The 12,517-nt window shown below is 47.7% G+C and overlaps 1 protein-coding gene across 1 annotated transcript in view; it reads right to left on the reverse strand.

The window, feature by feature from the left end:
* The window catches only part of LOC144162496 (uncharacterized), a 130,433-nt gene that overhangs the window by 29,582 nt on the left and 88,334 nt on the right, over positions 1–12,517 (reverse strand). The window contains exons 14-19 of the mRNA XM_077693061.1: positions 11,381–11,609; positions 11,215–11,313; positions 9,853–9,930; positions 9,667–9,773; positions 9,513–9,571; positions 9,385–9,436 (exon numbers count right to left, since the gene is read on the reverse strand). Of these exons, the coding sequence (XP_077549187.1) occupies positions 9,385–9,436; positions 9,513–9,571; positions 9,667–9,773; positions 9,853–9,930; positions 11,215–11,313; positions 11,381–11,609 (624 nt within the window). The remainder of the gene's footprint in view (positions 1–9,384; positions 9,437–9,512; positions 9,572–9,666; positions 9,774–9,852; positions 9,931–11,214; positions 11,314–11,380; positions 11,610–12,517) is intronic.

Genomic DNA, 12,517 nt, shown 5'->3' on the forward strand with positions numbered 1-12,517 from the left:
CGGGCCGTTGCGTCTACGAGAGAGCCAAGGAAAATGAATTTTCGCTTGGTAAAGATAATGGAGCACAATTGCCCACCCACTCGCGTTCCTGCGGTTGTGAGCCACGGTTCAAAAAGATAAGAATACTAAACAAAAGCAAGAACAGGGCTGCGAGGGAATTCGCCGAAGCGTATTACATCAGGGATAGAGCGGATTACTGTGTAAGTGATACCTCGATTGCTCTGTACAGTAGCGAAATGGTTTTTCTGAAAAACGTGCTGTAAACATTTCTGGTTCTGTTATCACCTGTGTATGTGTACGCTCCTTCTGTCTCGCCCTCCCTTTTCCTAGGAAATATAAGCACATGCGTAGCCGAATAAAATAGTTGCAAGTTAGCGCCTGTCTCGTCTACTCTGTTCTTCGTCCGTGTGTTTTTGTTGCGCTTCAAATCATGGCATGTTTCTCGAGAGGACGCTCGAGATTTCGTACCTTTTTTTGGCCACCAATTTTGGTGTTTTTACTCCCTCGTACCTACCCGAGCAGGGGAACCACAATCTAATCCGGAAACAATTTCTTAACCGTAATTGAATGCGAGCTCGCGAAGGACGGGCGTTGTTGTACGGCCTGGTGGGAGGGGAGCTTGCGCGCTTTTTGTGTGTTTATGCGCCGAATGATCAGGCGGCGCGTGCCGACTTGTTCTCTTCCATTCGGAACATTCTGGTGGTCACGGGTCGACTCGTCCTAGCTGGTGAATTTTACTGTATTGTCAATGCCAGTGGCAGAGCGCGTGGTAAGGGGGTGGTGTACGCTTCGGCACGTGTTTTGAAAGTGGTTCTTCCAGAAAGTGATCGGATCGACGTGGCCCTTCAGCGTGGGCGTTAAAAACAATCCGCTACACTAGATGGCGTGGCACGTCACAGGCTCGCTTAGACCGCGTGTACTTGACGGAGGATGCGCTGCCATTTGTGAATAATTACGCCATCATATCCTGTTGCTTTCTCGGACCACAGTTTAGTGACATACGTGCAATCAGAATTGAGCACGAAATCAAGAGAAGGGTCGGCAGCCACTGGCTGATGAACTCTACTGTCCTCGATAAGCGGCCTTCGTAGACCGCGTAAGAGGCGAAATTGAAGCAATCAACGCTGCAACCATCGATGGAGTTGCGTGGGAGCGCTTCAAACAACGGGTCAAAGATGCAGCAATCACAATCGGGTGACAGGAGGCGAGAGACAGAATGGCGGAATGAAGTCTACTGGTGGAGGGCGTGCGCGCCCTTGAAGAAGCGAAGGAGGAGAGGCCGGGGGAATTTTCGGAGGACATTCGCAGCGTGAAAGAGGAGATCCTATATGAGCTCGAAAAGCGGTATTGGAGGGCTCTAGTGCGGAGCAGGGAGCAACGAGTGGTGTCCGAGGCACAGCCGTCGAACTTCTTGGTGCTTTCGAGCAAGCAAGGGTTGGCATTAAAGTGATTTCCGAGGTGAGTCCCCTGGTGGTCTTTCTCGTGGGAGCGAGGAAGTGGTGGCTGTCTTCAGCGAGTACAACGAGAAGCTGTTTTGCTTGCGCGCTAATCTCGATGATCCTCCGTCGGATGCCCTCGATGAGCTGCCCATGGTCCCGGAGGACGTCAAAGCCGTAATAAACAACGCGATAACGGTCGAAGAGGTCCAACGCGCGATTAAGAAAGTGGCTACGACCCTGAGTTAGTACCCAAAAGTCGAACGGCTTGCTCACTCGGCTGTAACTGTGGGGAGAGGAATCACGCCACCTGCTCGACACAGAACACGTTACAGGGTACACGTTGCACCTGCGGGCGCCTAGTGTAAGTGTGCGCGTTCCGTTCGTTCGTTCTGCTTCTTCGACTTGCTTCTTCTCCGCCGTTATAGCAACAAATATGGAGTAAAGGTCGTTGCGGCTGCGAAGAAAAAGCAAATCGGCTGTAATCATGGAGTCAAACCGTCGTGAATGTCGTGAAGGTCGCGTAGCTTCGCTACCCTCAAGTCTTTCGCGTTAGTGCGAGCTTTCTTCATTTTCTTCTCACACATGCGAGATAACATTCACGTTAAGTCATCTTTGTGATCGTATGGCTCACATGTTTTTTCGTTCGTGCGCGTGATCTCTGGTTTGCTATCAATCATTAGGGGTCTCATTTACAGCGTTCCTTACTATGGGACCATTGTCTGCATAATAACTTCGTATAAGTACTGTTTATACGCCCAAAAGAACGAACTTAACTGAAATAAAATGAAACCAAATGAAGGAAAATGATGTGATGAAATGATGAGTTCCCGACTAACCGGGCCTCTGTGATCCTGCACGACACTATGTCTGGTGTGCCTATACTAATTTACTCGCTACCAACGTCCGGAAAAGCCGGATTAATGGTTCCCCCTTCGTCATGGCTACTCACTGCCACGTGGCGCACCCGTCTGCGTTCTTCCTTCTCAACGAATTTTATTGAAGCGGTCATTGCATGCGCACATTTGTAGGATTGCGCCGGCGTTATCCGGGAGCACAAAAAGCACGTCCGTGGAAAACAACATAAGCTGGTGTTATTTCACCGACTGGTCGCTTCCTATAGTGGAAGTTACGCAAGCCTAAAGTCCCAACGAAGAAACAAAATTTTAGCACGGTGAAAAATCATTACTTTTGACTAAATCGTCCCGATTTGCCATAGTTCGCCCTTTGCGGCATCCATGACGACAATTTAGTTTGACAGTACACGCACTTTCTAACCCCATCCGTATTGACTGAGTCGAGGAACGGGGTGCACTCAACGCACCGTTTTCGTGAGGAAAGACCACAGCCACTCAGAACCAAACGAAAGGCGACCGGGAGTGCTAAGTACAGACAACGAATGACGAGGAAGGAGCAACGCAAAAAAAGATCAGCCAACGAGACAAGTGTCCTTAAAAAGTACTTCGGACCTACGAGTTTGACAGCGCACGTCACTTTCCTACGGCCACTGCACGGACTCAGAATGAGGCGAGGTAGGTAACATGAAACGGGCGGCAGGGTTCCACTTACACTGAGCGTGAACTTCTCCATGGCTGGTACACGACGTTGAGACCGTTGAAAAATCTCGGAAGTTCTAAAATAATCTAGACGCTCTATTACGGCACAACGCTCAAGTGTCAAACTGCATTTTCGCAAATACCAATTTTAAAATAGAGAGAACATATCACGTAGCCTGACGTACAAATGTAGTTATACACTTCGAAGCACCATCTTACTTCTTGTGTGCATGCAACCAAAAAATAAATACTGAGACAAAAAACGGGTCGGAGCAATGCTATAAAGGCATGTTAAGAAAAAATAGTGATGTTTTTCCACACTTTTCTGTAAAATCTAACAATTTATCTTTTCAGCAGGATGGAAAGTTGGGCCAGTTGGTTTTGATATTTTATTTTAAAAAATGCGCCGGGAAAGACGACGACACAGAATAGAAAATACACAGGACAACGCGCGTCGTCCTGTGTATTTTCTATTCTGTGTCCCCGTCTTTTCCGGCGCATTTTTATGTAAGTCTTTGTATCACAAAAATAAATATAGAACAATTCCCCATGGTTTTCATGGTGTTGTTGACTGTTGGCTTCCTTTCTATAGCACAGAAAGACGGCTTCGTCCTCGTTGTTTGTTTCAGGTGTCTGATCGGTCGGGTGTTGGTTATCCACCTTTTGCATCGCTCGAATGCTTTGCAGCCACTTCCCAACGGTATTACTGACGGTAAAGAAGTAAAACAAGAATCCTCACATTCGTCACCGACCAAATGATCAGCCAATGAAATTGACCCTTCCATAGGCAGCTTTGCTGGGCTATCATATCTGATGCCGTCTTCATTAGCGAATCCTCCTGAGTGCGGATGGACGGGCGAAGAATTGGCGCGCATGCGTCGGTTTACCGCTCCTCACTAACATGAGGAGAAAATGAATCTTCATTACCGCTCATAATTACGAAATCGTTCGTGATCTTCGTCGATGTGGGCAGTAAAAGTTTCCTCCTCCTCAGTCCACACTACGCGTTAGTGAGGACAGGTAAACTGCTTTCGAGGAACCATTATACAAAGTTGTAGGTTCCGATGACAACCGTCTTCCTCATTGGAATCTCTCGGTGTGGTTATGTGCAGAATGGGCCGGGGTTTTCACGATGGTCGCCGGGGTCACAAAAATACTGCGAGCTTTTAGTGGTCTACCCACAACAATTGGTTGTCGTGAAGTACTGTTCTGCGCACTAATAAACAATAAACATTGAGGGCGACATTACAACGGCTAGGACCGAACTTGAAATGCCGACAGCCACCCCAAGTATACGATTTTGGCTTCGCCGCAGTATGAGTGTTTGCGTGGGGATGCACCCTTTACAGGCAAAAAACGCCTTTAAAGGGGCCATGCGGACAAAACACGTTTGTTTCATTCCAAAGACCTGCTAGTTAGAATCCTACTGACACCGCTTTTACCGCACACTTCACTCAAATAAGCTATATAAGTAAGAAAAAAAGGAAAGGCCACGCGACCCACTAGCTCATTCCCCGAAACAGAACCTATAATGTCAAATGTATCCAGCTGTGCGATTGGCTGGGGCCTTCAAAAGCAAACGCAGATTACGCACGGCTTATAAGCTTGCCGAACGGGCTATCTGCGCTTAAATGTAATTCATATTCATTTTACAGCAGTAAGAATGGTGCGGTAAACAATAAAAGTTACGAAAATACACGTAAGCATAGAAGTACCGATGCGCACTGATGTTGGTACTGGACTCACTATGCTTGTTTTAGCTGCACAGTAGTCCGCCACCTTGGAGTTGTCTTACGCGGCACTGGCCGATTGGCGTAAGCGACGTTGTCTTACGGGACCCTGTTTGTCGAAGATACCTCATGTTTAACGAAACGACTACTTTCTACAGTAACAAAAACAAGCCAGGTGCAGGTACGGTCAAAAACAAAGCAACGGCGGACAACGGTCCATGGATGAGTATTGTAGCGCCATCTGGGATGGCTGACTGCAAGCTAGGCTGTAGAGCCGAATGACGTACTGGAAGTGCGTTTGAATATGGACACTTATGACTTAATTGCTGGCTTCACGAAAACACACGCTTTTGTGAGAGAATCAAAATTTTAACCTTAATTGATTAATTTCTCAGTGAATGCGGCATTATTTGCTGCCGGGAAAGCACTGGGAGCGCTATAAAACACAAAATCTTTCGAATAAAACGAACTTATATTTTGTCTGCATGGCCCCCTTTAACTGCATAGCAATGGCGTTGCATACGTGAAACGTTCCTAATTCGCGACGCTCTTTGCTTTTAACAGCTTATATTTCCAAAATTATGCCTGGCATTTTTTTTTTTTGCAAAAGCAAGAACTACATGGTCGCACCAGTTTCCGTCGCAACCTGCAGAGTCGCAACCCACATAAATCGTTTTGTCTGAAACCGCGTCCTGGAGCTTTGCTGACTACCCTCCTAACCTGACAGAAATCATCGGCACCGTTGCGATAATATGCACTGTCGAGTCCCAGCGGCGTTCTATCCGCGACCACATAGCATATCTGTCGGTACTACACCGTTCGCTCTGCTTCATTTTGTGTTGGGCCCAGATGTGCCAGTGTTAGAGGAGCAACTAATATTTAATACGCACGTTCATCCTAGGCATCATCGAACACATGCGGAAGACAAAGATAATACCAACCAAGCCCCCCCCCCCCCCCCCCCCTTTACCCCTATCCACCTCCCCCAAAAAGGAAACATGTCGCACGTGCCGTATGTTACTCTCAACCACCAAGACTGAGACAGCCACCGAAGCCCAGTGCCGACGCCGCGCGAGAATCAATGCATAGAATTCATACTGAACTCGCCGGATTACTCAAAGTAGTAAAAGTTCACTGTGATGCCAGTGGCCTATGTAACGGGGTGGCTGCGGCTGTTAGAGAGACGACAAGGGCGATAACGACGCACTCCTGTTAGCGAGCAGCTAACCTGACGACAGTAAATACAAAGCTTCCTTTCTTGCGTGGCTTGCTCGGGAGAACTGAAGTGCTACCTCGCTGACTAAGAACTTTGCATTTAACAATATACGCTGAATTTTCACGCGCGAAAAACTATGTTTTCAAAGGATACTGAGCCAAAGAACCACGTCACATTATCCTTCGTTCGACTTACGAAAACTCGAGTGGCAATCGCGACGGTCCAAGTCGGCGTCCTGGAGCCTCGTACCGGCTCCTTTATGCCTGGTTTCCTGTTGTATTTTATTACAAAACTGTCTTGCGTGCCTAGCTCCGAGCAAGAATTTGCCCATACGCCCCTCCCGACGTGTCTTCGTCATGACCTTCTCGCCACTGACTGTGGAGATGACCCGCGTTAGTGAGGAGTTTGATGAGAAAGAGTGATGACGGTTACCCGACTTATAAAAAAGTTGGGGGCGTCTTACAGCTTCTGTCGGTGAAGAGCGCAACAAGGAGCTGCACGGCAATCCATCTCGTAATGAAAACTAAATGGATAAGTAGACCGGTCGGTATGACCCGCACTTGTGCCTCTTGGTGGGCGGTGTTCTGATCTTAGTGCTCATAATGGAGAAAGATGCATCATCAATGTGCCCATCAGCGGCCATCATACCCGATTTTTTCAACAATTCCGCCAAAAAAGGAATTAGCCGCGATTTTTTTTTCTTTTAATAGTTTCTCAGTATTAGGGGTTGTCCTTTTATATGTGTGTTGGGCTTTCTCTAGGCTGCATTCCTCCCTTGTCAGCCGCTGCAGTTTATGCATGAGCTTTATTCAAGGACCGTTACCGTAATGCAGTATATTTTATTATTTAAGTTCCCGCTGCAACTTTTCCTTGACGGGCTTTGAAATGTGTTTAAAAAATGCCTTTTTTTTAAGCTTCTATTGCTAGTGTTCCATGTATTTTTTTATGTCTGCAAACAAAATGTCCCGAGGCTACACGTATCTTTAAAGCGCGACGCGTTAGAAAACGACCGTCTCGGTGTCTGTGACCTCTCACCTCTTAAATGGGCTTTTTGAATAGATAATAGAGACGGACCATTTGCAAGATCAAAACATGGCTTAAACCTGAAGCTTATAACGTCTCATCACTTGGAGGATGGGCATTTTTAGAATAATATCTGACGTAATGATGAATAAACATGCCGAAAGCGCCCTGCTCAGCATATCGCCACGAACCATGCATTGAATTTGTTTGTTTATGTTTCTGCTTTTGCCGCCCTCGCCTGCGCACGTCACTTTGTTGACTGCTGCTTCGCCGCCTCTGTATTCTTTGAGTTGTTAGGGGAGCACAAGTTGCTCCAATAAACTTGTTTTTCCTTCAAAACAGCCGTGTCGTCTTTTGCTACGTGACAATATGTGAGGAAAAGGTCGAACAAGTAGATTTTAACTACCTAGTACAGGTTGTGTGTCCTGATCCCAGCCACGAGAGAGAAATCCGGCGCTGAATAGGTATGGGCTGGGGAGCACTCTGCAAGCACTCTCAAAGAAAGAAAAGTCAGCCACATCTACCATTGAAAAGAAGAATATACAACCAATATGCCCTGACGGTGATCACATATGGAGCGGAAACTTGGCGCCTCACTAAACAACTGGAAAGCAAACTTAGGTCGGCTCAATGAGCCATGGACCTAATAATGATAGGAGTAACGTTAATGGAGGGGAAACGAGCTTCCTGGATCAGAGAAACCCGAGTAGAGCATATCATAGTTCAAGTAAAGGAAAAGAAATAGACTTGAGTTGGTCACGTAGTTACACAAAATGACAGCGGGTGGACCGCCAGGGTAACAGAGTGGATACCGACGGACGGGTCTAGAAGAAGATGAAGGCCAATAACTCGATGGAGGCAAGAAATAGGGGAATTCGGAAGCAAAGAATGGACCCGAGCAGCGCAGGACAGGAGCGGTTGAAGGTCGATGAGAGAGGTCTTCGTCCTGCGGTGGACATGGTAGGCTGCTGCTGCTTTTGTAGTTGTTGTTGATGATGATGATAAGTCATGATAATGATGAGTTATAAATAGGTACCTTTTTATAGTACGTGTTGTGGGTTTTTCTTGGGATTGATCGCCGTCAACACTCGAGAGAAATTAAATTTGCTCACATCTCTCACATAAATTGTGTCACCTATATGTGGTGTGTGCTAAGAAGCTTCGCTGGTCAGTGACCTTCAGAGGGTGGAATGGCTGACCATTTCGTCGGATCATGCAAGAGCCGTTGCAGCCGAATGCATGATCTCAAAATAGAACCCGATTTTACCAGAGTCATACTATCATAGAGGTCTGTAAAGCACATATATAGTTCCACTAGGATAATCCTACTCCGTAGGATAAACTGCTGCATTTTACACCACGAACATCCGTGGGGCGGTGTCCACTCATCTGCCGCTTGTTTGCCCAGCTTGGCGACTCCAGCTTCCGAACTCTGTTGTACCCACGTACGCGTTCTTTTAGTTGCATTCTGAAGGCAGTCTCCACAAACGACACGTTGAAACTTGGTCGACAGCGCTGTTGAAAGCAGTAGCGTCACCGGCGGCCTGTTATTCTTAAACTTCGCCGTTCTACAAAAGAGACCGTAAAACCCAACTCGCACGTCTTGCAAGCCTGCTCAAACATGCCAGCAGCGTTCGTGCCACCTGTCAAGTGGGAAGCTACTCTATGCCACTTCAGAGAGCCTAACAGTAGTCGAAACACATTTACACCTTACACCTTTCTGAGCTTACACCTTTCAGATCTCTGCCGCTGGCGTCATGTAAACAAATCGGTGAGTTTTCTTACCCGTCTCTGCATTGGCGTCACCCATCGTCTGAAGCCACTGTTAGACTGCCGGTTCTGCGCTACCCTTGAGGCTCCCCTTCCATAAAAACCTTGTGCATAGGGTGCTAGTGAAAGAGGGTCATGGTCCGCTACAGTGGTCTACCAAGGGACGACATATGCTTTATTTCAATGCTGAAGAGCCATGGGTGCCAGGGCAGCGAGGAAAATTGAGGTACTTTTTTTCATGCTCGTAATTCTTTGGAGCCGTTCCTTCACAGTCACCAACTTAGCCCGTTCCGTAGAAGCAGGACGTGTCCCAACCTTCTGTGTCTTACCGTCTTTTTTGACCGCTGCAGTGCGTACGCCTTAATGCCAATGCCGCTGCCTTCCGCAACGCATTCCAAATTTTCCCCAGGCCAAACTACTGCCCCAATTATTTGCTCACTTCCTCTTCCTGCGATTTTTTTTTTCAGTTTGCGCTCTTAACTACGTGCACGACACATTTCTAGTTTGCTGCTATTTGTGTAAATTTAGGATCATTGTAGGACGCGACAAGATCTGAGCTACGGTATGTAGTCTAGTTCGCCCGGTTTATTAATATAATGCCACTTCAAGCTAACGGGCACCATACTAGCCTGGCTGTTTTAACCCCTACTTACGAGTGGAAAGTGTTGTACTTCACGTCCTCCATGAACAACGACGGTGGTATGTCTGAAAGCAACACGAATCATTGTGAGGTGAAAGTATATGCTTTTCACTACTTTCCGAGAAATCGAGCTCCGCTTACACAAGGTGTTCTCGAAGTGATTATAAGTGGCTACTGTGTCAAAGACTGAGCCGTGCCACCTGTAATAAAAACCTTTGCGGTTAACAGACACAAAACCAGCCAAGAGGCATAAATACGTGCGAGAATTCGCGCGATAAACTTCCAAAGGACTGACCGGAAGTGTGGACCCATACTCCCGTAGTAGCTCCAGTAATTCTTGAGAACAATGCTTAGCGTCTGAATGTAGTCCGAAAGAACATTCGTTGGGTCCAGGTCCGGAACCTGCGGTGATCGAGCGCAAGCGGTAAAACGACCGTTTTCCAGATTGTTGCCGCTAAGAACACGAGGGAGTGTACTTTACCCCGTGATAATGCCGTTCCCGTATCTCGGGATCCAGGATTTGTGGGCTGCTATACGAGTGGAACTGAAGGTCTCGTAGCTGTATGGGAGTAGGAAAAAGGAACGTTCATACACCAATATATACGAGATTCAGAAGGAGCTTGCATTACGCACGACTCTTCAACAGTCTTTCGTGCATTTTGGCCCTCGGAGCTGCGGCTAAGTCGGAGAGATTTCTGACAACTCTTTCCCAATCCACGATGTTATTGTGTATCTTCAGAGGAGCAGGATGTTCCAGGGATGGAAGCAGGCATGAATCATATTGTGTCATCAAATTTATAAATCAAGTTTCCCAGCCGTATGAATACAACTGTGTCAATAAATACAATCGCAACAATGGTCAAAGTTGGTGCATCTAAAATTTTAGGCCACGACGCATGCACTGGGAGGTAATGCCTGACGTGGGGGAGGGATTCTGAACAGCGGTAGTTCCTGCGCCTCCCAGTGGGGGCAGCCACTCTATGCGGCCAGTGGCTAGTGCACGGCACTGCGGAGGCCGGTTTAGAGCTGTACTACTGACGACAATGCACGTAAACACTTCATTTCCATTCGAACTAGAGAGGGCACTGGTTTATTTGAAAATAGAAACTGCTATTCCTTATCGCTCCAAGGTACTTGCTATGCCGGCTATTATGTTTATTCATATTTACCTACATGCGACCACCGAACTCGTTACGAAAAGATTTATGAACACGGGCCTTCGGCAACTTTATCAGCACGTTTATCGTTTATGCAGTTTTGGAGTCTCTCAACACAATGTGGTACGGCGGGTGTCTGGCATGCGGATGCAGTCTTGTCTAGACGAGCTCGGAATCAATTATAAGGGGGCTAACAAATGTGATAAAGCGGATAATCAACTATTGAGACCTAATTGCATTTATTACCATCTTCTGATCATACGTCACAGTTAAATGTTTGAGGCCAGCTTCGAACGGAGGCAAAGAATAAAAAAAAAACGTTTGTGTGTAGGGATTTCAGCGATGTTAAAGATCACCACGTGGTCTAAGTTAATCCGTATCCCTGCACTTGACGTGCCTCGTACCGAAATTGTTTCCGAGGCGCGTAAAACAACAATGCTAAGTTATCCTCATGCTAGGCAGGGGGTCACTTGTTTGAAACAATGGCGTGGTGCCACGGTAGGGCCACGGAGCGCTGAAACGCACGTGCAGGCACATGCTGAAGAATACCATGTTGCCAAACGGCGGTTTCTAATGACCGAACCACTGCGAAAAAATTGCACAAATTTCCGGCCACGATAGTCATTTTGGTTTATTACCACAGTGTGAAGAGAAGGGCCGAAGAGTTGGCAAGCGCTGACGCTCACCTTTCTGATGACCATCTCTCTCGTGGCCTGCCCGAAGCGGCTCGAATTTCGCACGGTGCGGAACATATATTTCTTCAGCAGCTCGATGGTTCTGTTGAGCTGTAAGAGGATGTTGGGCGGTTGGTCAAGAGAGCGCAAGCGCAAAGAGCCCACCCGCACGCCTCACCGTGTGGAAGGTGTCCTTCTTTTCGAACGACTGCACCTGGAGCTGGAGAAGGGGCAGCTTGTACACCGACTCCAGTAGACGAACGCAGAAGCGCCAGCGCTTGGGCGGAGTCCTCGTTGGTATCTCGCGCGCGTAGTGCAGGTGCGCCAAGTCGCGGCCCTCGTTGTGCGGCAGCAGTGGTGACAGGACAAGCATCGCCCGGAATCCGATGTAGTTCAGCAGGGAGATCCTGCGCGCCCAGCCAAAGGGCTACGATAGAACGTGCTCACATTCTGAGTCGCGGAGCGCTCATGACGCCGTGGAAAGCATGCCGGTACGAGGACCGCCTGATTTTTTTTTTTCAATGCTAAGAATGCATTGTTGGGAACGTACAAATGCAATGGCATGGGGCTCAGGCTAGTCGTTGCCGGCGGCTGCACGGCGCATGCGCGTCCCGCGGTTCACCAGGCTGAGCGGTGCGGCCTCAAGGTCGCAAGGCTCCGTGAGGAATTTGGCCGGTTTGCCTGTGGTACAGAATTTGTCGCGCCAATAGGCTGCCGGGTGAAAGTCGTACGCCAGGAGGTGCGTCTACCAAGGACATCGTCCACTCGCAGTGACGGGTGTTCCTCGCGATGTTTTTTTAGTGTGCTGTTGTTTTTGTCTTGCGGACGTATGCGGCTATGCGGCGAGCTCGGGATGTGTGTGTAAGAATTGTGTTTGCTGAGACATCCCAACGCGTAAAAGCCCGAGCGTTCTTGTTCGCGCAAACCACCGCCACTCCGCTTGAACTGGTGCAAAAGACTGCCTTATTTCTGCGAAATCTTTGTCGCAGTGTTGACTGATAATATGACAAACCCTACGTAACTGCTACAATGGGGAGCGCCCTTCACCCGGTACCATTGCGCGCCAGTTATTAACTGTAATGAGCAAAAGAAAAACGGCTCACGTAAAGATGAAGATAGGCTACACGAAGTGGCCTAAACTACGATGTACAAACTACACGACAGAAAATAAAATCAAGAACATCGAATTATAAGAGGACAATAATAACATGATGTCGCGTTTTTAGGAGTACTTTTGTTTTTGGCTGCATTGATAGCAAGCTCTCAATGTTATTGCATAACATTAATGCGCGTCGTACCATCGCAAATATCATTT

Source organism: Haemaphysalis longicornis, unplaced genomic scaffold (genome assembly GCF_048455015.1).
Source record: "Haemaphysalis longicornis isolate Haplotype H1 unplaced genomic scaffold, Haemaphysalis longicornis Haplotype H1 scaffold_1, whole genome shotgun sequence".
In the NCBI taxonomy this organism is placed as follows: Eukaryota; Metazoa; Arthropoda; class Arachnida; order Ixodida; family Ixodidae; genus Haemaphysalis; species Haemaphysalis longicornis.